General features: G+C 35.4%; 1 protein-coding gene across 5 annotated transcripts in view; it reads left to right on the forward strand.

Moving 5' to 3' along the window:
• The window catches only part of LNX2 (ligand of numb-protein X 2), a 77,495-nt gene that overhangs the window by 44,122 nt on the left and 6,849 nt on the right, over positions 1-26,524 (forward strand). For all 5 annotated transcript variants that reach the window (XM_079137014.1, XM_079137017.1, XM_079137015.1 and 2 more), the window contains 6 exons: positions 10,400-10,659; positions 11,798-11,997; positions 15,228-15,596; positions 18,248-18,388; positions 21,769-21,946; positions 24,960-25,191. In XM_079137014.1, coding sequence (XP_078993140.1) covers positions 10,400-10,659; positions 11,798-11,997; positions 15,228-15,596; positions 18,248-18,388; positions 21,769-21,946; positions 24,960-25,191 — 1,380 coding nt within the window. The remainder of the gene's footprint in view (positions 1-10,399; positions 10,660-11,797; positions 11,998-15,227; positions 15,597-18,247; positions 18,389-21,768; positions 21,947-24,959; positions 25,192-26,524) is intronic.

A 26,524-nucleotide genomic window follows, 5' to 3' on the forward strand; every position in this document is an offset into this window, starting at 1 on the left:
ACTAACCACCCCAAACACAGTGGCATAAAACAACAAGCATTTGATTCTTTTCACAGATCTGTGAGTTAGAATTCAGACATGACACAGTAGAGATGGCTGTCACTACTGCATATCTAGCCACATCTGGGAAGAACATAAGCCAGGAACTGCAACAGTTAGAAATGGAGAGTCTCTAAGATGGCTTCTTTATTCACACATCTGTCTCCATGGTGGGGTGACTAGAAGTATGGGCTCAGCTGGAGAGCCTACAGGTGGCCTTTCTGCATGGTGGCCTCAGGGTATTTAAAGTTCTTAAGTGGTTGTTCAGTGTTCTGGTGAACAACGTAGACATTGGATGGCCTCGTATGATAGATAGAGCCTTCAAGTCACCTGGCATCTTTTGTCTCTCTGTGGGGAAACAGTTATAGAACTACCCAGGCCCATCAAAAGAGACATTGTCATCACCTTGTGATGAGAAGAGGTAAAAAATGATTGCAGATATGTCTCAGATCAACACAAGTAGTAAAAGAATGATGTACCGAAGCATAGAATATGATTATTATGACTGTGGTGTCTTTGTCCACAATCTCACTTGTGATAAATAGGTTAAGTTTTGTCAGTGCGTTTTATTGAAATTCATAGAATTTGAACATCAGCAATAATAAGTCTCATAAAAGTCTTATGTCTATCATGTATCTTTTGTCCTTGAATTTTAGGATTTGGTAACCTCTTAGTTATTGGTAGAAATAGAGCATTAGCAGGAGTTTATATGAATTTGGTGATTTAAAGTATTAGGTTGCTTTCTCTATTCAAATGACAGTCTCTTAAGAAATGTGTTTGAGAAGAGCTGACATTTTCCTCCTACTGTTAAAAGTAAAATATTTAGGAAAATGAATGTTTCTAACTAAAATTACTATTAATGGATTACATATTAGTAAAACAATGACAAATTTTCAAAAAACATAGGTAGTATCCAGCTTTGAGTGGAGAAATAAAGCCTTATAAGAAATACTCTATTTATTGTACTAAATATGTAGCATTTTAATCATTACTTTGTGAGGTTCTGCAAAGCAACATCAGTAATAAAGCATTCTTCCTTCTTTCCTTTAATGTATTCCTAACCCACCTCAATAATCAACATTTAAAAGATGGTTGTTGTTGAATTGTGCATTTGCATCCTAGTTTTGGCAAAACTCAGAACCATTTTTCTTTTTATAATTTTTAAGAGGGAAAAACCCATCTGGTGAACTAGAGAAGGTCTCAATATAGAAAAAAACTTGTTAAAGCTTTTCTCTCATCATACCAGCTATCAGGTATCTTTTTGCTTTCCTATGTCCTTTGTAGGACAAATAACTTTGATTCTTATGAAGTCCATTTTATTTTTTGTTTGCTTGTACTTTTGTGTTCATATCTAAGAAACCATTAACTAATCCAGGGTCACAGGGATTTACACCTAAGAGTTTTATAGGCTTTTACATTTAGGTCTTTGATCCACTTTTACTTAATTATTACGGGACAACATAATGTCTGTTACTCAATCCTTTAAATTTTATTGAGACTCTTTTTTAATGGCCTACCTCATGTTCTATCCTGGTAAATTGAATGGTTCCAGATGTTCTTGAAAAGAATATGTATGTGTTCTGCTGTTGATGGGTAGAATGTTCTGTAGATGTCTGAGAGGTCCAGTTGTTTTATAGTCTTGTTAAAATCTATTTTCTTGTTCTTATGTCTACTTGTTCTATTCATTATTAAAAGTGGAGTATTGAAGCCTTCATTATAGTGAATTGTCTTCTCCCTTAAATATTTGATGTATTTATGTTTATAATTGTTATATCTTCTTGATCTGGCTTTTCTTTCATTATTATAAAATGTCCTTTGTCACTAGGAACTATTTTTGTTCTAAAATCTGTTTTTTTGAAATTAGTGTGCTTTCCTATCCTCTTTTGGTTATTGTTTGTATGTGGTTTTTTAAATTTTTTTCCATCTCTTACTTTTGGCCCATTTATGCTTTTGAATCTGAAGTGTGTCTCCTGTGGATAGTACATGGTGGGTTTGTGCTTTGTTTTCTTTCTTTATCCCATTCTGCCAATGTCTGACTTTTGAATGAAGTATGTACTCTAATCAAATCAGTAATCTAATTACTCATAAAGTAGATTTAGGTCTACCATTTTGCTATTTTGTTTCTTTTGTTTATTCCTCTGTTTCTTTGGCTTTTGTGTTAGATTTTCTGGTATATCATTTTGATTCTCTTGTTTTTTTTTTTTTTGTTTTTGTACTGGGAATTAAACCCAGAGGCACTTAACCACTGAGCTATATCCTAAGCCTCTTATTTTTTATTTTGAGACAGAGTCTAAGTTGCTTAGGGCCTCACTCAGTTACTGAGACTGGCCTTGAATTTGCTATCCTCTGGCCTCAGCCTCCTGAGTCACTGGGATTACAGGCATGCTCACTCTACCCAGCCCCTGGTTATTCATTTTAACTAAAATTATTTTCTTAGTGGTTATTCTGGGAGTACAATTAATATGTTAGTTTATAACCGCCTTAGTCAAACAAATACCAACTTAATTTCACTGGGCTATTAGAATTCCCCAGAGAAACAGAATCAACAGGAGATTTCTTAATGAGGAGTTGGCTCACATGATTATGAAGAGACTGTAAAGTCCCACAATATGCTGTCTACTAGCTGGAGACTCAGGAAAATCAGCTGTGTGATTCAGTCTAAAGGTTTGAGATCCAGAGGAGCTATGGTATAAATCCCAGTTCTAGGTATGGGAGAAGATGAGATGAGATGTCCCAGATCAAGCAGTGAGACAGGAAAAAAGGAACTGTGTTGTCTTTCCTCTGCCTTTCTCTCTGTGCAGATCCTCAATGGATTGAATGATACCCAACCATATTGGAGAGGGGTCTCTCCCTTGTACTTTACTGAGTTCACTGATTCAGCACTACCCTCATCCAGACACACCTCACAGACACACCAAGAAACAATGTTCAGTTTGGGCACTCACTCCATGTCCCATTCATATTGATAAAATTATCCACCACCACTGGTATACAGAAACTGCGTAGTTGCACACTGCATAACAGCATTTTAGTTAACAATAGACTGTGTATATGACAGTGTTCTCATAAGGTTATAATGGAGCTGAAAAATTCCTATTATCTAGTAACACCATAGCTGACATAAAATTGTGATATAACTTATCACCATGTGTTTGTGGTGCTACTCATGTAAACAGACCTGTGCTTCCAATATAAAAGGATAGTAAATAACTGTTACTGCTTTGTGTCTTTTTATCACTATTTTAAAGTATATACCTTCTACTTATTAAAACATTTTTTATTGTAAAACAGTATTCTAGGTTATACCACCAGCAGCCTCGTACATCTTGTCTGCCATGTCTCTTGATCACATCAAAAGTCCGCCTGGAGTAATTGATCTAGACCATCTAGAATTGTGTGGGTGCACTCTACAGTGTTTAATGGTACATTTCTCAGAACATTTCCCCATCAGTAAGTGATGCATGACAGTATGTACTTTAGTTTTCTCCCCCTCCTTCCTGCTATTATTATTATGAAAATTACATCTTTATGTATTATATATCCACCAATATAGAATTCTTTAAAAAAATTTTTTTGTATTTATAGAAGAACAGAATACCTTTATTTTGTTTGTTTATTTTTATGTGGTGCTTAGGATTGATCCCAGTACCTCACACGTGCTAGGCAAGTGCTCTGCCACTGAGCTACAGCCCCAGCTCCACCAACAAAGAATTCTGTTGTTTTGTATAGTTGTCTTTAAAGCAGATAGGAAAAAAAAGTTATAAATAAAAAAAAGGAAAATGTGCTGTTTTTATATTTATCCTTATCCACCTTTACTGGAACTCTATTTCTTCATGTGGATTTGAGTTACTTTCTAGTATCCTTCAGGTAAGTCTGAAGGACTCTTTTTGTACTTCTTAGAGAGCAGGTTTGCTGCAACAAGCTCTTTGTTTTTATTTTATGTGGTAGTATCTTAAGCCAGCTTTTATTTTTGAAGATAATTCTGCTGGATATAGATATTCTTTTGTGCTTTCCTTTTTTAAATTTTTAAAAATTATTTTTAATTTTTAAACTTTGACCATGACATCCATGGCCCTTTAGCCTCCATGTTTTCTGAAGAGAAATAGGATCTTATGAGGATCTTTTCCATGTGATGAGTCATTTCTCTATTCTTGCTTTGAGGATTCCTTTTCTCTGTTTTTCATCAGTTTGATTATGATGTGGCTAGGTGTGGAACTCACTACTAGTTTTTTTTTACTTGGACTTTGTTGAGCCTCTAAGATGTGTAAATGAAAGTTTTTCATCAACTTTGATTTTGGTTATTTCTTCGGTTGTTCTTTCTGCTCCTGTTTTTCTTCTTTTGGGATTCCCATTATTTATACATGTTGATACCCCCATGGTGTCCCACAGGGCCCTGTTCCTTCCTCCCACCACCACTTTTCTTTTTGCATTGTTCTTTTATTGTTTTCTCCTTCATTTTTCTTTCTGTCCCTCAAACTGGATAATCTCAGTTAACATATCTTCAAGTCTGCTGTTTCTTTCTTCTTTCCAAATTTGTTCTCTAGTGAATTTTTGTTTATTTTACTTTTTACACTAGAATTTCAATTTAGCTTTCTATTATGGCTTTTTTTAATTGATACTTTAATTTTGGTGAGACATAATTGTCTTATTCTCCTTTAGTTCTTTGTGTGCAGTTTTCTTTAGTTCTTGAATATTTTTAAAATATCTGATTTAAGTCGTTGTCTATAAATCTGATGTTTGGGCTTTCTTAGGAACAGTTTGTATTGCTCTTTTTCCTGTGGGTGGACCATACTTACTTGTTTTCTTGCATTTCTCTTAATTATGTTTTGAACTCTGGACACTTTAAATAATATAATGTGGCAACTCTGGAAATTAGATTCTTTCCCCTCCTTAGGATTTATTATTGCTGTTTGTTATTGTTTGTTTGTTCAGTGACTTCTGTGAACTAATTCTTTTTAATCTCAGTTCACTCGTCAGCTAATGATTGAACAGAGACTTCCATAAATGCCTGGACCCAATAATCTCACTGTCTTCCTGAGGGACTCTATATCATGGGGAGTGCCGTGCCTTCAGCACACTGAGTAGTTGATAGTTCTGCCTATGTTTTCATATTCTGCTTCCACAGAGCTTCAGCACCAACCCAAAGTGAGCTCAGGGTCTTCTTTTGTCTTTCATGTGTATATACACAGCCCCGGACATATGTGAACCCCTGAAGACATTTCATTCTCTAGTTTTTCTTTTTAAGCTTTTGTTAGACTTAGTTTTCTCCCTCAGGCAGTCATAATCTTAAACAACTGTATATGATCCTCCCCTCCAACAAATGCCCCCAGTGAAAAGACTATTTGTACTGAGCCATCTCTTAAGTCAGCTAGAGTCAGCCTTCTACGTGGAGTCCTCCAGACAACCAACAGGTCATTTAATGACAGGTCTCTGAGCATGGGGCTTTGAAGGGACTCCAGTTGGCTTCTCCAGTGGCTATGAGACTCCTGATTCTCAGTATGAAGGGTCTGTTGCTTTTCCAGTAATTCAGCTGAGGAGATGGGGATAACAATAGGATTTGTCCAGTTGCCAAAAACCTCTCCGTTTGGACTGAAAATCAGCCATTTTCCTTAAATAAATGCTTTGTGAATTAATATAATTCTTTGACTAAATTGTAATTGGTTCTGATGATTTCTTCTAGTCTTTGCATTGCTTTTATGGAAGAGAGGTTTTTTAAATATACTTGATGTACTGTTTTCACCAACATCAGTCGAATTGGGTTTTTGCATAGTTTATCCCTTTTTGTCATTGTTCTTGATTCTTGGATGTTCACATTCTTTCAGTTCCATTGAATGCCTGACATTGTGTGGTACTTAGCATGTGTTGCTTTATTTTACTTCTACATTACCACCACTGCTACCACACTGTTAATGCTACTGATAATTATATAGTGTGTTCTATTAAACCATGTGTTTCTTAATGTGAATTTGCTCATGTGCAGTTTTTATCAGGGAATATGTTGCTGTAGCACAAATCAAGTTAGTTAATATGTAATTTTTCCTCCATAAATACTAGAATAGTGGAAATAGATGTATAACTTTCATGAAGAGAGGGGGAAAAATCCCTCAGTTTGATTCTTGTCTGTTACATGAGCCCTTTGATTATTTTAAGAAAATTAAAACGCACACCTTCATCTAGAGAAGGTACAGACCTCAGCCTGTGGTAGGTTGTGCTGCCCAGGCAGCCTCAGAGCTCCACTTGCTCCTGTGTTTTCAGCACATGCCTACCCTGATCTGATAAAACATTGTATTTTCTGTATTCATTTTTAATATCCCTATTGTAATCCACTACACTCAGTTACCTGCTTGAATAAACCAAGTTGCCTGCTCTAATGCTGTAGTTTGTGTTAATGTGAAGGGATCCATGTCTAGAAATACATAGGTTTTTGTTTTGTTTGCTTTTTTATTTATTGATTTTTTAGCAGTCTCCAAGGCCCTTTTAACTCTAACATCTATGATTGTTTCTAGGGAAGTTTGTAGAACAAATTTTTTTTTTCTCTGAAACTTGGGGGAAAAGGGGTACTTGTGAATAAATGATAGGAAGGAAAGAACAGAAGCCTTTGAAATCCAGCCTGAGTTTATTTGGATTTGGGCTCTGCAATAAAATAGCGATGTGATGTTGGCTTAGGTAAGTTTCAAGTTTTCCTTTTATAAAATGGAGATAATAAAGTGGTTGTGAGGAAATGATGTATATAGAAGTTGTTACTGTTTTTGCCTTTGTCTTTCAATTACAGGTGATTACAAACCTGATAGTTCTGAGCTATTTGGTCATGAGCTTTTCTCTGTCAGATCTACTTGTTCCCTAACAGTTTTTTAAAATAAGTTTATTGTGGATTATTTCACATATTATAAAACTCACCTTTTTAAAATGTACAGTTTTAGTATATTCACAGAATTACTCAACCATCATGACAATCTTATTTTTAGAAAATTTCAGTATACCAGAAAGAAAACCCATGCTTTTTAGCAGCCATTTCCATTCCCATATGCTCAGGTTTTGTATGGGTTGTCGTAACCCTTTTTTTCCTTTGAATTGTTCAATTTTCAGTACTTAGTTTGTATAGAATTCCTGTTATATTAACAGAAATGTTTGTATTATAATCTGGGCTTTTGTCCCCATGCTGAGAGTTTCTTTTCTCAGGTCACCATGACCTGTGTAGGTCAGCTTTCTGTTGCTTTCACAAAATACCTGAGATAGTAAACTTAAAAGGAAGAAAGGTTTATTTTAGCTTCTGGTTCCAAAAGTTTCAGTCTATGGTCACTATGGCCTTGTTGTTTTGGGCCTGTAGTGGCACAGTATATCATAGTGAGGAGTGTGTGACAGAGGAGGCCTGTTCACTTCATTTTGGCCAAGAAGCAAAGAGAGGAAAGGGAATAGGACCGCAATATTTCTTCAAGGGTGTGTCTTCTAAGACACATCCTTGTGGGTACTTGTAGAATCTTTTCCTCCCACTAAGCCCTATTTCGTTCCCCCACCTCCCTATAGTGCCATGGGCTGGAAACCAAGACTAACACATGAGCTTTTGGGCGACATTTCAGATCTAAACTAGAGTGCCTTCTAATTGCCAAATCAAATTGAAATTTTTTGCTCCTTATTTTCCCCTACTGTGGCAATTGCCTTATTGTTCACTTTGTTAGTACTCTTACCTCCCTCTGTTAACTTTGGAGTCTTTCTCTTATGGTCTTCTGTATGGTGCTTCTATCTCAGTCTACTCAGCTGGTCTGTCTGGTTCCCAAAGGTTCTATCTATAGCCTTCTTCCTCTAATGCTGAATGAGGTCATTTTTCCATGTTTTTACCTGATATCATTTTTAATATCTTTCCTGTTCCTGTCAGTCATTTCCTGTTCTTGTTAGCAATTTGCTATCCCATTGGGAATGTAAGTATGTGTGTTTCTTCACCTCTCTAAAAGCTTTGGGTTTCCCTTTTTGAAAATTTTTAAGTGTGTTTTTAGATATACCTTATAATTATTTAGTTTGCCGGTAGTTTAGGATTATTTAAGACAATTCATGGATGCTCGCATTCTGTTTATAGCCTTTTTTTTTTTTTTTTTTTTACTGTATTTATTTTCTTTTTAAAATGTTTTTATTTGTTCTAATTAGTTGTACATAACAGTAGAATGCATTTATACATTTTGATAGCTCATATATAAATGGATTGCAATTTCCTGTTTCTGGTCTGTTTTTTCCCACTGAGTACTAACTTTTGCCCATGTGGAAATTTGTGTGTGATATATTTTGGAAATTAAATCTAAACCTATTTTTTTTAGTCACAGTGTTTTTAAAAAATCTTTTTAATTTGTTCTAATTTGTTGTACATGACAGTAGAATGCATTTACACATTTTGATAGAGCATACATAAATGGAGTGTAATTTTTCATTTTTCTGATTATACATATTACAGGATCATTTTGGTCATTTAGTCATATATGTTCATAAGGCAGTAATGTCTGTTTCACTCTACTGTCCTTCCTACCCCATACCCTTTCCCCTCCCTTCACTCCCTTCTACCTGATATAAAGTAGCTATTCTTTCCTGTCCCCCACCCCTTGTTATGAATTAGCATCTGCATATCAGAGAAAACATTTGGTCTTTGGCTTTTTGGTTTTGGCTTATTTCACTTAGCATGATATTTTCTAACTCCATCCATTAACCAGCAAATGCCATAATTTCATTCTTATTTGTATATTTGTGTGAATATACATACACACACACATACACATTTTCTTTATCCATTAATCTGTCGAAGGGCATCTAGTTTGGTTCCATAGTTTAGCTATTGTGAATTAAACTGCTACAAACATTGATGTGGCTGCATCACTGAATTTTAAGTCCTTTGGGTATAAACTGAGGGATGGGATAACTGGGTTGAATGGTGGTTCTGTTCCAAGGTTTCTGAGGAGTCTCCACACTGCTTTCCATAATGGCTGCACCATTTTGCATTCCCACCAGCACAATCACAGTGTTTTTATGGTCCAGTTTTTGCCCCAAGGTTTTTTTTTTTGGTGGGGGGATAAAATATTTTAAAAATACATTTTTAATTAAATCTGCTTACTTGAGAAAAGTAGTGTTTTCCATGATCTAATTTTCAGAAATGTTTGTCAGGCCCTTGCAGGAACAATGCAGAGAAGAAAATTAATTATTCCCCTTAACAACAAGGTATTAAGAAAACAAGAAATGAGAGAAAAAAGGAATTTCATAGTATTACTTTTCAAGAACTTGAAATACATGATTTAAAATGAATCTTTAGTTCTCAAGGGAAAACTTATTACTTTTATAGTTAAGGAATAGCTTTTAGTTTTACTTTAATTCTGTGTTTTGTTGGAAATGTGGGATTTCTAAAAATATTGTCATGAATGAAGGTCTGCAACCTTAGTATGCAGTTTAGGGTCACCTCCCCAGATGGTGGCTCTCATTCACTAATTTGCATCTTCTGCTCTTCATACTAGGCATTATTGATCATGACAGCCAATCAAGGTGTCAGATGAAAGGAACTGACACCTTGACATCATTTCTTATACATTATATAAAGTCTTTATTTAAATTTTTGGATGGTTTTAAGTTTAAACAAGACTCCATCTGACCTTTCTGTTTGCTTAAATAAGTCAAAATAAATGCATTAACAGTTCTTATTTCTTGGTGTTGTGTAAGTTTCCCAAATAATTGAAGTATATTCTTCTGCTCACATAGCTTATCTATAATGCCAGTTTTGCAAGTCTGATTTTACTGACTAGAGATATATTTTTGTCTCCCTCCATGTCTACCATAAGTTATTTGGGTCTTTGCTGTGTCTTGCTACAAGTTGTAAAGCTTCAAATGCATTAGTACCCACTAATTAATAGGTGTGTAATGAGACTGTGGAGTGGAATGACATTAAAGCACACTGATTATCTCAAGTTGGATCACACGCCTCCTGAAAGAAAAAGACTCATGATGCCACTTCTCTGCCCGAGACAACTTGCCTGTAAAAAGGGTTACATAATCAGATTTTTAGGATCAATCCTGTAATACAGAGATATCTTTTGGGTGTTTTCTGGTGACTAATATATACCTGAAAATGGTTTTCCGCTGAAGTATTCTTTGAGAGTGATACAAAACCATTATTAACGCCAATGCCATTTGTTGATAATTTGCCTGCTATGTGGAGTGTAAGAACTTATTTTGAGAGAGATGAGGAATTAGAATTATGTACCACTGGGGGTACTTCTAGAATCTTTTTGAGTGGAAGTCACTGCCATTGTTTCGTTCAAGTATAAACTGGTAATCTACCCCCCACTTTTTTTTTCTTTTCAAATCATCTGGAAACCACCTGATACTCTTTTAGATGTCCTGGAGCTTCTCATCGGAGAGTTGCCTTAGAGAGAAGGAAAACCAGTAAAACTCAGACAGAGATTGAGAATGAAAATGGATCCACTATAATAGATCCTCCAGGTACTTTATCCCCAGAAACAGACTGTTTGGGGATGGGGACAGGCACAGGCACAGTGCCCCCTGAACGGAATTCGACACCTGCATCTCTCCCCGCTTGGACTGAAGAACCTGGCTTGGACAACCCTGCCTTCGAAGAGAGCACTGGAGCCGACAGTACGTGCAGTTCATCTCCCCATGTACTTCCTCTCTTTATCGCCTTCTTTCCTGCTGCTCTTCCCACACTTTGTCCTCTTTAAAAATATCACTTTGAGATGCAATTTACATACCACATCATTCACCCTTTTCAGTGTACAGTTCTAGCAATTTGCATTTTAGAAATAAAACATGAGTCTTACCCTGGAGGAAGGTGAACCTTCCCCATCCCTTTTCTGTAGTAATCCATGAATTCGCTGGTCAGTAACACGATTCTTACTGTTCAAGTATGTGTGTTCAGAAACTTGTTTGTCTCTTAACATAAGAAATCAATATCAAGAATAGAAACAAAAATATTAGCTGAAATTAACTGCTTATTCTACGTTAGGCACTGTACTGACCACTTTCTATTTAATTAATTAAATACTTAAGTACCATTAGAAGATAAGATTAAAGGGTCACACTTAAACCTGTCACTAGATAGCTGGGAATTTGATATATGACTTCAAGAACATGCTTCTAACCGTCATTCACCTCTGGAGCTAACCACTGCTCTCTCTGTACACCCAACTAGTAAATAAATGGAAAGCCTGCAGTTCTATATTGTAAGCATACCTAGACAGTTAGCCCTATATATTTACTTCTAAAAATTTTCTCTTACAAACTATAAATTCTACATATTCAAGTTTTTCTGGCTACAGCTATGACCCTTTTGTCTAAGACTCACCTCAAGATTGACTTCTTTCTTAGGAGCTTGATGTGGCCAATTTCTCAACATCTGTGGGCTTATCTACTACAGAATTAACATTTTCTTTCCACTGCCTTGAACTATTTGCATTGTTTCTTCATAGCCTAGACTTTCTTATTAGTCAAGGCAAGATGACTTGTTAATGTTTCTCCATCAGATCACTCTGCCAACTTTAGTGATCTGAAATGCAGTAGTTATTTATCAATTATTTGCTGATCACCTTTGGAAGGAGGAAATGTTTAGATAATGTTAACATAGATTTCATATGTCATTCTGTTTCTTATCCAGTGACATTGCTTTGTTATTATTAGTCATCTGCATCTTCACATGAGAAGTCTTATTAACCTGAAAAGAATCAGAATATAAAACATTGTTTTCTTTGTTCTTCCTCTCTCATTTTTAACTTGGCAGCTGCACAACAGCCACTTAGTTTACCAGAAGGAGAAGTTACCACCATTGAAATTCACCGGTCCAATCCATACATTCAGTTAGGAATTAGCATTGTGGGTGGCAATGAAACGCCACTAATTAACATTGTCATCCAGGAAGTCTACCGGGATGGGATTATTGCCAGAGATGGGAGACTCCTTGCTGGAGACCAGATTCTTCAGGTATCAGTTTTAGTTTTTCTGTTAACTTGGGCCTTTTTATTCTTATAAGTTTAAAACTTAGAAAATTGTGATATTATGGAAACTGAATCATATAAAAGTTAGTTTTTTCTATTTCTGTGTGCAAAACAGATTAGAGTTTATCTTTAAATTTTCTCTATCCCCATGTACTTAGAATATAATTTTTCTCTCCTCCCTTAATTTTCGGTCCCATGTGTGACTGCACACACAGTACCAGGCTCTCTGGGCATGCTAGATTCTTCCTGACTTGGAGTCCATGACTGACTAGTCCAGGGTGACCTTCACCTAAGCTGAAGTTTCTTATCCATTGGCATTTTCCATGCCCGGTTTTCCCATCTATCTCTTACCTTTGTGTCTGATTTATCCTTCTGTGTACTGATTACTGACTGTAGTCAGAATCACAAAGCATTACTTTTTTTTTTTTTGGATTGTGCTAGGGAATTGAATCCAGGGGCCGCATGCTAGGGGCAAGTGCTTTGTTATTAAACTATACCACCCCAGCCCAATTTACTTGTAATTTATACTGCAGAAATTTGAGATAGAGTTCAGAAATCTTAATCATATCTTACTCCCAAATACACTCTCAGAAGTCTAACTGCATTTTTAATAACCCTATACAAGGTTGAAGAAGGATTGTCTTTGAGAAATAAGTATTCCCAAACAAAAATTTAGCACAGAACATTATAATTTATTGGAGGGTATATTGAAACTGCAGAGTTAGGGATAGTAAGAATTTTGTATACAACTGGAGTTATATGAAGACCTGTCTGGACATTTGAATCAGTGTAATGATATTTAAAAGCACAAAAAATGAGATAATTTCTAGAAAGATGAAGTAAATACTCATGAGCAAAAAAAAAATCTCCCTTAGGAACCCCAATGCAAGGACTTTTCCTTCCTTAGATTTGTTGTTGAGCCTTTTAACCGTAACCTGTAGATACCTACCTCTTACTTCCATTTGCTCTGCTACCCCTCTAGTGTGGGCTTCACTATTCCATGACTGATTAGTAGAACACCCGTCACCCCCCACACATACACGCACACACATGCTGGTGTGCTAGATCCAGGAAGTGAAGCTATCTACTTTGTCCAGAAGTGTAGAAGTATTTGTGGTCATTCAAAAGTAAAAGTCTTGTGGACTGAGGATGTAGCTCCGTGATAGAGTGCAAGGCCTTGGTACTGCAAAAAGAAAAAAGTAAAACACTTGGAAAAAACCCTGTTTGGTTTTTTGTTGTTGTTATTTCCTTCTTCAAATAAGCTGGAATTGGGTAAACCAAGTTGAAAATGCCCAAGAAGCAGTAAGATCATTTGCAGACCAGAAAGCTAAAATATAGTTTTATTTTAGCAAACCATGTGGAATTAACAGTGGGTGACTTTGTTTCCCTCATACTGAAATATGGATAGAAAGAAAGATAGAAAGATACATATACACACATTTATGTTACTCTATTAATTTAATAGCATCTTTGCAAAGGAGGACCATATGCTTTTTGGGTCTTTTGCTGCTATTCACAAATTCATACATTTTTAAAGAACTGCTTTTATAAACTACCAATATCATTATTAAAAGTAATATAATTTATAGAACATTATTAAATATTTTTAGTTTGATAAAAATCATCAATAATTTAGGTGTTTCCAGTTTTAAAGGAAAGTAGACATGTATCGATCACTTTGATTAAAACACACACACACTTAACCTAAAAAATGTGGTAGAGTTTACTCTGCCGATGCTGTTTTTACAAAATCTAGAAGGAGCTTTTTTTTTTTTCCTTGGTCTCTGTTCTCTGAATTTCACTGGCAACCATGCATTCATGAAGGATGAATCTTTTTCCAGTTTTAGAATATTCCTCAGTCTACTTCGCAGAGAAAATATGAAACTGCATGTTTGCATGTGGCTGGAAAAATAGTTGGATTTCAGCCAGATGTTTCCATAAAGTCCTTTGTAATATGACCAAATTTAAGATGGAAAAATGTGAACCTAGAGATAGTTAGCTTTTAGCTGATGAGTCCACGTCAGCCTAGTTTTGCAGCAACTGCATTGAAGGTCTGGTCTTGACCAGTATTAGTCAACATTTCTATCAGTCTTGGATTGCTGCTACTAAGTGCCTATACGTTGCAGACTTGGAGAGAACTACAAGTTTGTGTGTGACAGCTATCAATTTGATGACTGAAGTTTAAAAGATGTTATTAAAATTCAAGTTAGTAATGTTCAAAACTACTAATGTTCAAGTTAGTAATGTTCATCCCAGGAAAAAACAAACCCCCAAAAGAGAAATCCATCTCAGATAAATAGGAAGGGGGAGATCTTGCTTAACATGAATTTGTATGAAAAAGATTTAAAGATTTCAGGTGATCACAAACACCTAACCCATCGCCTACACCATTAAAAATGTTCAGAGAATGTTTCACTGTACACCAATTCAAAGAATTCGAATTGTTAATCATAATTTTTAGGATTTTTTAATTTACTAGATGAATAATTGAAGCTAGATGTATTTTCTAAGCAATATGTCCAAGGATCAGTTACTATAATTATTTCAAGGTTGTAAGATTTAATAAGTAAATGAGATAGGAGTATTGAATTATGATTAGTGAGTTAGATATATACTTGTATACTAAAGAATTAGAGTGAAATTTTAATTACCTACCTTTCTTAGAAAGTCACTCATCTAAAATAGGTTGTGCACTTGGAATGTGCCACTTTTCTTAAAATAGAATTCAGTTTATTTTCTCTGGGTTAAGTGTACTTCATTTGGAAAAACAAATTTGTAACCCAGTGGAGCTTCAGTTTATTTTCCAGTAGAATTAGTATTTCAGTAGGATTTGCCCTGTGCTAATGTAGACCTCTCAGTCTTGAGCCAATCCAGTGAAGTAGATGGTAAATACATTTTACAGTTGAGGAAACACATTCAAGTTCTGTAATTTGCCTGAGGTTATCAGTTAGTAAATGGCAGAACCAAGGACTGTAATTCAAGACTAACATCAAAGCTTATGATCCTAACCACTGTTCTCTATCCAGTGATAATCATTGTAAGTTAATTTTTAAAACTGCATTTTAGAATGTCTTTAAAGTGACTTTCTTTATAAATAATGACTGGATAGCTTTTTCACAATCTTGATTTCCATTGGAAGTGGCATATAAACATTTCTGCAAATTAAGAAAATGAAAGATTATCATGTGTTGATCCTAATTCTTATTTTTTTCCTAGGTCAACAACTATGATATCAGCAATGTGTCCCATAACTATGCCAGAGCTGTCCTTTCCCAGCCCTGCAACACGCTGCATCTTACTGTGCTGCGGGAGAGGCGCTTTGGCAACCGAGCATATGCCCACTCTGAAAGTAACTCTCTTCGGGAAGAAGTTTTCCATGTGCTTCTTCATAAACGGGACTCTGGTGAACAGCTTGGCATTAAATTAGTACGAAGGACAGATGAGCCAGGCGTGTTTATTCTTGACCTGTTAGAAGGTGGTCTGGCAGCCCAGGATGGCAGGCTCAGCAGCAATGATCGGGTGCTGGCCATCAATGGGCACGACCTGAAGCACGGGACCCCAGAGCTTGCTGCCCAGATTATTCAGGTAAATACCAAATGCTGAGCCTTAACATCTGACTGTATTTGTTTTAATTGGTACATAACATCAGAATTCAGGGGACTCTTGATAAACTTCATTGGAAAAATCAGACATGACTACCTAAATTCTTCAAAATCCACACTAGTTTAAGTTTCTTGTAGACCAAGTTTTTTTCTAAAAACTGTATTCCTATGGACTTTCGGGTGGATTCTTCATAGCATAAGCTCTACAATTCACATTTGTTCTCATTTGATCTCTGTGGATTCCACCTAGTAAGCCAGATACAACTGAGAGGAGGAAGGTGGCCCTCAGGGAAACTACAATTACTAAGGCTATGACTTATTTCCTCAAATTCATGAAACTACTAGATTTCTTCTTCCTTCCCCCGCCCTTTTTTCCCCCTTCTCTTTGTTACCTTCTCCCTCCCACCAATCTCCACTCACAAGATGAACTGGTTTTCAGCAGTATAGCAGCTAGCTAATATCCCCAGAAATGAGTCCTAATAATGTATTTTTCAAGAATTTTAAGGCATCCAGTTTCTTTAAACCTCAAGTCTATAAAAGGAGACCAATATCTGAATTTCCTCACAGTGTGATGAAAGGGGTGGAGACTTGGATTTTCTTAGTTGTTTAAATATTCATTGTTATTGATTCTGTGTTGCAAATACATTTCTCAGTGACAGTCAACCTGATGCTCAATTATAATGATTCTGGTTTTGCTTTATAGCTTTTTGTTGTGCTTACTTTAAGAAAAACACCTTTTTGTTTCACCTTTATCACTGTGGGGTATGGCCTCTATCATTAAATGCCACAGCATGCTGCAGAACCTATAGATCTTTTCTGGATGTGCTCCCAGCTTCTCTGTCCTCATGTTCTTCCTGAAAACATGTCTTCTCTCTAGTAATGACTATCCTTACATATTTCACAGGAGTGTGAGAGGACAAATTTTATGATGTGTTTAAAACACTTTGAATTCCTGAAAAAGTAAAGAAACAGCCTAGTCTTCTTCCATGTTTTGTTTCCAAGTTTAAGTCTTTTTGCTAAACTCCCTTGAGAAACGTCACTTTCATGAATGATTCTAGGGCTTTACCTGGGCAGTTGATGGGGAGGAACTAAGTTCTTTTCATCAGCTAATATTTTGAAACTTCTGTGGTTGAAACACACACACACACACACACACACACACACACACACACACACACACGTCTGTGTTAAACTATTTTAGAGGTTCATAACTGTCATTTTAAATCTATTTTAAACACATTCACACCTATTATACCAATTTATACTCCCAGCAGCAAGGGCATTCACTCATGAATTACAGGTTTTGTGATTGGGCAGCCTACATTTTAATTCTTAATTACTTATTTAGGTAGTAGGGATTGAGCCCAACAGTACTTTACCACTGAGCCACATCCCCAGTCCTTTTTATTTTTTATTTTTTATTTTAGGGGTCTCACTAAGTCGCTGAGGGTCTTACTAGGTTGCTGGAAACTGTTCTCCAACTTGGAGTCCTCTTACTTCAGTCTCCCAAATTGCTAAGATTACAAGTGTGTGCCACCTCATCCATCAGCATCCTGTATTTTTAAAATCTTGATTTTTAACAAAATGCTGTGTTTAAAACCCTGAAACAGTAGTGCACAGGCTTTTAAAATTAGACTAAACCCACATGCTAGTCCATCGTTTAAATTCTAAATGCACACTTCATCACATTCACAGAATTTTGTCTTTTCAAGCAATTCTTGAAAAAAAGACTTGCTTTCATTTATAGGTGTGTGTATAAGCAGCTTCCAACTAAAGTTGAAATACTGATTTGTGGTTATAAAATAAGCAAGAAGGAAAATGAGTCTGTATAATGAAATAAAATTCCAATGGAAGCTATTCAGCCCTTCACACAGTGAAATGTAATAATTTGTGAAGTGTCAGAATTTTAAATAACAGGATTCTGAACACTGTACCTACCCTTTAAATCAAGGGTATCTTGGCATCTGCCCTTTAAATCAAGTCCCTGGACTGTGTGGAGGTGCTAGCTGAATGTTATTCCTTTGTTACTTTGAAGAACTTTTCTGAAACTATTTAGTTTAATAAAATGCTTGAATAGCAAATAATTGTAGTAAACATTCGAAATGTTTATTATTTATTTCTCAAGAGCTTAAAAAAGCAATTTCTCAACATTTTGACTTTAATCATGAGGAAGATTTCTAGTTTTATCATCACAATTCATGAAAGCAAGACTTATATTTTCCCACAGTAATAATAGTAAAATTGGGATTATGGTTATGCCAAGAATCAAGTAAATCAGACCTGTACTTTAAAAACAAGGACAAAGTAACTTTTAAAACATAATAGGTGTCTCTGTTTAAATTAAGATAACAGGCCTCTAAATTTAAAATGAAGGCCATGAACATCTAAAACAAGTTAATACACATACAAGCCAATGTGTGTGTGTGTGTGTGTGTGTGTGTTTCAAGCCCAGAAGTTTTAAAATATTAGCTAATGAAAAGAACTCTGCCTCCCTGCCACTTAGGTATATTCAGCTGCGCAGGTAAAACCCCTAAACAGTGATTGAGAAGTACATGGAAAATTACATGGCTTGTAATCTTTTTAAAATGGCAAGCATCCTTCATGATGGTGTCAATGTATGTGTGTTTCTTCCAGGCCAGTGGAGAGAGGGTGCAGTTAACAATTGCTAGACCAGGGAAACCCCAGCCTGGTAACACCATCCGAGAAACAGGAAGTCACAGCAGCAGCCAGCACCATGCACAGCTGCCCTCTCACAGCAGACCAAGCTCACATAAGGTGAGGATGGTTTTTGTTAAGGAATGTTGTCCTCAAAGAATCACTGTTACAAGCTGATAAAATGTAAATGGAGCCATTCTGCATGCACATCATATCTCAATCGATTTTTTGGAACAATTTAAATGGAGGCTATTATTCTGTTAGAAGTTTTTTATCTTGGAGAGTGACTTTCATTGTGTCAATACCTCAACCACTAGAGATGGTTTCTTGGCAAGGAGTGTTTCCTCTATATGATCTTTCAGAAAAATCTGTTTGCTTAGTGTTACTTGAAAGTGAGATTTATCTTGGGTTGTTTATTTAACTGTAAGTATTAGTTTTATGATTGAAAAGGTATCAGGAAAACATGATCAACATGTTTGTATTTAGCAATTGGGAATGTTGCTTATGTAACAATTAGATTTGTGAATATTAAACATGAATCATAAATTTTGATAGGTACATGTTAGCATGTTTTCATGTGATAACTTAGAGAAATATTACCCTAGACCATTAAAATCCCCATATGTTGAACTTTGTTACTGCTGCCTCCAGATCACTGACTGGCTTTATAATATATTCCAAGGTCATTTATCTGTGCTGAGAATTTTGATGTCATACTGGGTAATTCCAAAACTCAAAAAAAGAATGGTTCTTCGGCTTTCATGGTATTATTTACTCTATTTATTCTTCCTTTGAACTAAACTTCCAGAAGGACGGGAATTTTAAAACATGAGGTAATGCTCACCCAATTATCTGAACGTGAAAGCTAAATAGGAGCTTCTAAAGTTATTCTCCTTAAGTAAAATTACTAAAGTGCTTGACTTACTGATTGTTCTGCTTAAAACCCATAGAAAGTTCCTTATCTGCTAAAGCAGTCTTTAAATTGAAGCATAACATTTGAGAGAATAATTTCCCTTGGAATCTGCTGTTGGTACCCTAAGAAAGCATAGCTGAAAGGCAGTATTTTTGGCCCATCAGGTTTATCTGGTTTTCCAAGCTAAGTACAGATGTGTCACTAGTTTTTGGTTTAGTTAATATTTAAGAAAAATTATAACCACAGACTTGTTCTCTAGTCTGCACAAAAACTGAAATGTATAATGACGCCTATAATTTTGCCTTCATATTGATGAGTGTAAAACAATTACTGGGACCATTATTGTTTTGAAAAAGATATTTGAATGTTTCATATAGCTAGATGCTTGCTTTTAATATATTTTAATATATATTAATATGTATATGTAATATACAACAATATATCTATGTATTCTTTTAAATTTGTGAAATGATAATATAAAGCAAAAGTAATTAAATCTTCTATGTCAATGATTTTTACAGTAATTTTGAGACATGGATGTCTGACAAAATTAGAATATCAAGATAATTCTGAAAATTCTATTTAATCATTCTAATATTCATATAGAGAAGTCTGTTTTATTTAATTGTTTTGGACTCAGATATGTTTCTGTCGTAAATCTGCTAATTTTTGTTCTCTTTAAAATTTTAGGTGACAATGTTTTAAAGAGTAATGCCAAATTCATTGTTAATTCCTAGTTGGTTAGAACCAGCCACATAGAATGAATTGTAAATTTAGCTGTTTGCATTTATTATATCAGGATCTGATTACAAAAAGGATCTCCCATGGAAATCAAATGCACCCAAATTCACAAAACCAACCTAGTCACATGGGTATAATTATCATTAAAAATTACAGTACACACTACACCTCTTAGTAGCCACTTGGATAAGCATTTATATGGTTTTGAACCCTTAGTTCCTTGAAGCATACTGAAGATAATCTTTGAAGTTTGCTTTAGTTCCCTGAGGAATAATCATGTACATTTCAGCCATCTAAAGCTATAAAACAACCACCCTTGATTGACTAACTTCATAAGGGTATATTTAAATAAGTGTTCTCAAAGCTATTTCTCTTAGTTGTCTTCATAACCAAGTTGTGTTTGGCCAGTTTTGAAGAATATTATCATAAATTTCATACCTTTAGATAGAAGACTGCATTAACAATGTTGACAAGTTCACAGCATCAGAACATTTTCTATGAATACTATGAGGCTATACAAGTAGTTCCTTTGATAAAATTTCAGTCATGCATATAGATTGCAGGTCCGTAGAAGAGCAGATGAGCTTAGATTTCCAGGCCTACTTTAGAGATTTGATAAATACCATTATCAACAGTTCAGTACATGTCAACTTTCCAAAATAATATTATATATATTTTGAATATGTGTAAGTTCAAACCCTTGTGCAGTCACTTATAATTGCAGGTTACCTGATTTCTCTGAGCTTGTTTTCTCATCTGTAAAATGGAGCCAGTAATAGTATGAGGATTAAATGAAAGAATGCATGCAGGCTATTAACTTTGCACATGTTAAGCCCTAATAAATGTTAGTTATTATTTTAATATTGATATTGCATATGTATACCTTGTTATTGAATTCTAATTCAAAAGAACAGTAATATTTTAAATACTCTTTTTCTTACTGTCAGGAATGTCTCAGTATGAATAGCAGTAACAAATATTAATAAAGATAGCTTTTTCCTGCTGCCATACAGTGGTGCATGCCTATAATCTCAACATCTCAGGAGGCTGAGCCAGGAAGAATGCAAGTTCAAATCCAGCCTCAGCAACTTAGTGAAACCCTAAGCAACTTAACAAGACCCTGCCTCAGAATAAAAAAATAAAAAGGACTGGTGGGGATGTGGCTCAGTGATTAAGCGCCCCTGGGTTCAATTCCTGGTACAAAAAAAAAAAGTTTTTTCCTGAGAATATAAGTTTGTTGGAAATTTATTTCCATGTCATTAACATTTTCAAAAAATTGAAAATTTCAATTTCAACTTTTTATGAAAGTTTTGAAAGTAGATTTGCATTTGCTTCATGACCAAGCATTTATAGTCCTCATCAGTAAGAATCAGAAGATAGTTCGCTTGCTTTTTTTTTTTTTGGCGGTTTGCAAAATCCACACTTTACTTTTGTATTGTTCTATTAACTTTTCTTACAAATAATTGGGGAGAAAGATACAAGTAAAATTAATTGGCTGGTCTTCAGAATTCAAAACTCTAGTGTTATAACTTTTATAGAGTTGATCTGTCTTGGAACTCAATACATACGTTGATTTTTTTCTTCTTTCTTTTTTTTTTTTTTGCTTCCATATATCAGTAGTCCTAATTTTTTTGAGTTCCATAAATGTCATAAAAATCAGTTCAAAGTTTGACACTGATATTCACTGTGCCTATTAAGAACTATGTGTTGCTTGCAGTCCTTAGGGATAAAAAAAATAAAATCACTTTATAACTACCACATAAGTTATCACCTTGGTTCAATAAGATGTTTTTACCTCAACTATTTATTATTCGTTATCCAATATCTTTTTTTCTTTTTTCTTTAGGATCTTACTCAGTGTGTTACATGTCAAGAAAAACATATTACTGTAAAAAAGGAACCACACGAGTCCCTTGGAATGACAGTTGCTGGGGGCAGAGGAAGTAAGAGTGGTGAACTTCCCATATTTGTGACCAGTGTGCCACCCCATGGCTGCCTTGCACGAGATGGCAGAATCAAGAGAGGTAAGATAGGATCTGAAACATTTCCCCCGTGTCTTATCCCTGATAAAGAGTATCCATAGGTGGTCATGGAGGCACATACATGTAATCCCAGCTACTGGGGAGGCTGGGGCAGGAGAATCACAAGTTTGAGGACAACCTGAAAAAGAAAAAAAAAAAAAAAAAAAGCATATCTACAAAGTTTCCTATTAAACATAACTTTTTCAAGTGTCCTTAAGTGTCCCTTGCATGTTAAAGTATGACATCTCTATAGGGCTAGGTAAATAACCAATATAAAAGAAAATTTGCTGAAACGGGACAGTGGTTCCAGAATTTACAAACCATTAACTTTGTTGGATTTTTATTTTGGAAAAGATCCTCTAAAAGACTTATGCTTCCCAGATTATGGCAGATACTCTGAAGGGTCATATCACTAAACTACAAATGTTGCATGTGAAAAAGAGTCTATGTAGGAGGAGACTGAAAGAGGAGGTAGAGCAGAAGACAATTTCATTTTAGGGATATTCTCACTAGTTTAAGTTCCTTCCCCATGCTCTATAATTTGCATAGGTGGGAAGGTGTAATTAACCAGTATTACCGTGATAACAACAGCAGTCTTCATTGACTTAGTTAGTTGTTCATATGGAAAGAAAATTGAGCCTAAAATGTGTTTTCCTTTGGATTCCTGCCTCACACCAAATGCAAAAATTAACTCATAGTAGATCTAAGACCTAAATGTCAGAACTAAAACTCTTAGAAAAAAACACAATTGTAAATCCTCATCACCTTGGATTAAGCACTGATTTCTTATATATGACACCAAGAGGACAAGTCACAAAAGAAAAAAAATTAGGTGAACTAAACTTCATCAAAATTAAAACCATTTGTGCTACAAAGAATACCACCCAGAAAGTTAAAAAAAAAAAAAAAATCAGATTGAGAGAAAATATTTGTAAATCACATATGTATGACATATCTAGAACATATAAGAAACTATTAAAACTCAAAAAATAAATAGCCTGTAGAGACTGAAAGGATTAGTGGTTACTTAGGTTTTGCAGGTGGGGAGTGACTGCTCATGGGGTTTCTGGGGTGGGGTGATAAAAATGTTCTAAAAATTATTGTGGTAGTGATTGCACAATATACTATAAACCTTAGAATTGTGTGTTTTTAATGAGAGAATTGAATGGTATGCCTTTTTTTGTCTATTTGTCCAATTTTAGAATTGAAGTAATTTTAGTTGTATTTTCCAAGTTTTCTAAGATGAGGTTTGCCTTTAATAATCTGAAAAATGGATGATAAATTGGGAGAGGGGGATTTTTCTGTAGACTTTCTAGCACAAATGATGTCTGCTTCCTGTCAAGCTAATATTTTCTTTCCTAACATTTGATATAATCCCCATTGCGTTTTTTTCACTATTACTTGGGAGAGAAACAAACACGTCTTTTCTCCCTCAAGCAAGGGAAAATGTTCAAATCACAAGTTTCAATCAATTGTCCCAAGAATGTCTTCTCTGTACATATTCTAGAATGTTTGCCCTGAGTGAACTGTGCAGGGTTGTCTTTATGTATAGAACTGTATTAATGTAAACTGGAACATACTTAAAATTTATTTCTATAAACAAAGGGTCAAATAGTTTTTGAACTGGAAAAAACTATAGCAATATCTGAAATTCAAAGAAGAGAAATGAATATGCTCAGGGCCTATACTCAGTGCACCTCAAGTGAATGATTCGAACTTCCAGTCTTATCAAGGTGCCTCAAGCCATACTTCTTCCTCTGTATTATGACATTATTTTTAATTTTTGAATCATTTTGGAATGTTTTCAATGAATTGGACTTATCACTGTTGTAAAAATTATAAAGAAGTAAAAAGTAACTGGGATAGATTCAAACTAAAAAGCTTTCTCTCAGCAAAGGATACTGTCAGCAATGTGAAGAGAGCGCCTACAGAGTGGGAGAAAAATCTTTGCCACACATACTTAGATAGAGCACTAATTTCCAGAATATATAAAGAACTCAAAAAACTTTACACGAAGAATACAAATAACCCAATCAACAAATGGGCTAAGGAAATGAACAGACACTTCACAGAAGAAGATCTATAGGCAATCAACAGATCTATGAAAAAAATGTTCAACATCTCTAGTAATAAGAGAAATGCAAATCCAAACTACCCTAAGATTCCATCTCACCCCAATTAGAATGGCGATTATCAAGAATACAAGCAACAGTAGGTGTTGGGGAGATGTGGGGAGAAAGGTACACTCATACATTGCTGGTGGAGTTACAAATTAGTGCAGCCACTCTGGAAAGCAGTGTGGAGAGTCCTTATAAGACTTGGAATGGAACCACCATTTGACTCAGCTATCCCACTCCTTGGCCTATACCCAAAGGACCTAAAATCACCATACTACAGAGATACAGTCACATCAATGTTCATAGCTGCTCAATTTACAATAGCCAGATTGTGGAACCAACCTAGATGCCCTTCAATTGATGAATGGATAAAGAAACTGTGATACACACACACACACACACACACACACAATGGAATATTACTCAGCTATAAAGAATAATAAAATTATGGCGTTTGCAGGCAAATGGATGCAATTGGAGAATATCATGCTAAGTGAGATAAGCCAATCTCAAAAAACCAAAGGACACATGATCTTGATGATAAGTGGATGATGATACATAATGGGGGGTGGGAGGGAGGTAAGAATGGAGGAAGGAGGGACTGTATAGAGGGGAAAAAGGGGTGGGAGGGAAAGAAAAAAATAACAATGAATCAAACACCATTACTCTATATAAATGTATGATTACACAAATGGTATGCCTCTACTTCATGTACAGAGAAACAAGTTGTATCCCATTTGTTTACAATAAATAAATTTTAAAAAAACAAGTAAAAAGTGACCTTTTTATCTTAGCTGAGTTCTTGAAACCTTTGTTGGTTAGTTTACAGACAAGTTTTGTAGGGAAATAATCTTTTGGTGACTAGAGGACATATTTTTTGGTTTCTTCATTTGAATTAGGTGATGTGTTGCTGAATATCAATGGCATTGATTTGACCAATCTGAGTCACAGTGAGGCTGTTGCTATGCTGAAAGCCAGTGCTGCTTCCCCAGCTGTTGTTCTTAAAGCACTGGAGGTCCAGATCGTTGAGGAGGCAACTCAGACCTCAGAAGGGCAGCCAAGTACTTTCAGTGAGAACGAGTATGATGCCAGTTGGTCTCCATCCTGGGTCATGTGGCTTGGACTTCCAAGGTACTGATAGTTTTTTTGTTATTTTGTGGAATAATACTACTTGCAGTCCTTTTCCGTTAAAGTTAACACAGTGAACTTATCTAATTAAAGCAAGCATCAAGTCAGATTATCAACATCAAATCAGATTATTTTTAAAAAGGTAATTTTTCCTATTACATTTTAAGAGATTCAGTAACAAGATCTAAGCTAAAAAAACTTACCTGTTAATAAAAAACAAGGAAAGCAGTTCTGTCCATCCTTATTAAGGATCGCATGTACGCTGGCCATAAGATTAGATGTTCCAGTTGCTTGCTGAGAAAAACTGCCATTACCAACATGCATTCTGATCTGTGCTTAGACGTCACAGGAAGCACCACGCTGGTGCTTGAGGCTGTGCCCCATTATAGGAGCCTTTCTAAAAGCCCCCTCTTTTTAACGTTCACTAAAAAGGCAGAATTTTTGGATTTTGTTAGACACACAAATTTCAAAGCCTTCTCATTTTCTTTTTAGCTCTTCCACCTTTTTAAAGAGTTCATTGCTTCAGAACTGACTATAGCCAGCCCCAAACATTCTGTAATTGGTTTGTGTCAGGGTCATAAAGCACATGGAACCTCCAGTGGCATCTAGGAGTACATTGCTTTCTCTGGACGGTGGTTCTTGGTATTGAGATGGCAAGAATGTATGTTACTATCTTTAGTTGTTTTTAAATCAGTTCCAATTCTTATTGTATATAAAAGTCTAAAAATGATGTTTGATGAAACATTTTGACTCTTAACCAAGTATAAAAAATTATTGATTTTTTAAAATACAAATGAACAAGAGGACTATACCAGTTTCTGAACCATCTGATTCAGGTGGAATAAATTTATAACTGATATTCATATAGTGCTTTATGGTTTGTTTTTGTTTTTGTTTTTGGTACTGCAGTTTGAACTCAGGGCACTTAACCACTGAGCCACATCCCCAGCCCTTTTTATTTTTTTTATTTTGAGACAGGGTCTTGCTAAGTTGCTTAGGGCCTCACTAAGTTGCTGAAGCTGGCTTTGAACTTGTAATCCTCCTGCCTCAGCCTCCTGATATGCTGGGATTTATAGGTGCATACCACCACACCCGGCTCCTAGTGCTTTGTGGTTTATAAAATACTTTCACATAAAGAATTGCAGAAGAAAAAGCACAAATCTTATTGGATTTCATTCATCAAAAACCTAACTGGGCAGGGGAGACAGTTAAAGGCCTAAAGCTGGAGTATAATTCATATTTCACAGACCTGTGGACATCATGTGAAGAAAGTTTTTGGGGTTTTTTTGTTTGTTTTTGCAACAAAGACAATTTACATCATGTATGTTTATTCCAT

Source organism: Sciurus vulgaris, assembly GCF_902686455.1.
Source record: "Sciurus vulgaris genome assembly, chromosome: 4".
Lineage (NCBI taxonomy): Eukaryota > Metazoa > Chordata > Mammalia > Rodentia > Sciuridae > Sciurus > Sciurus vulgaris.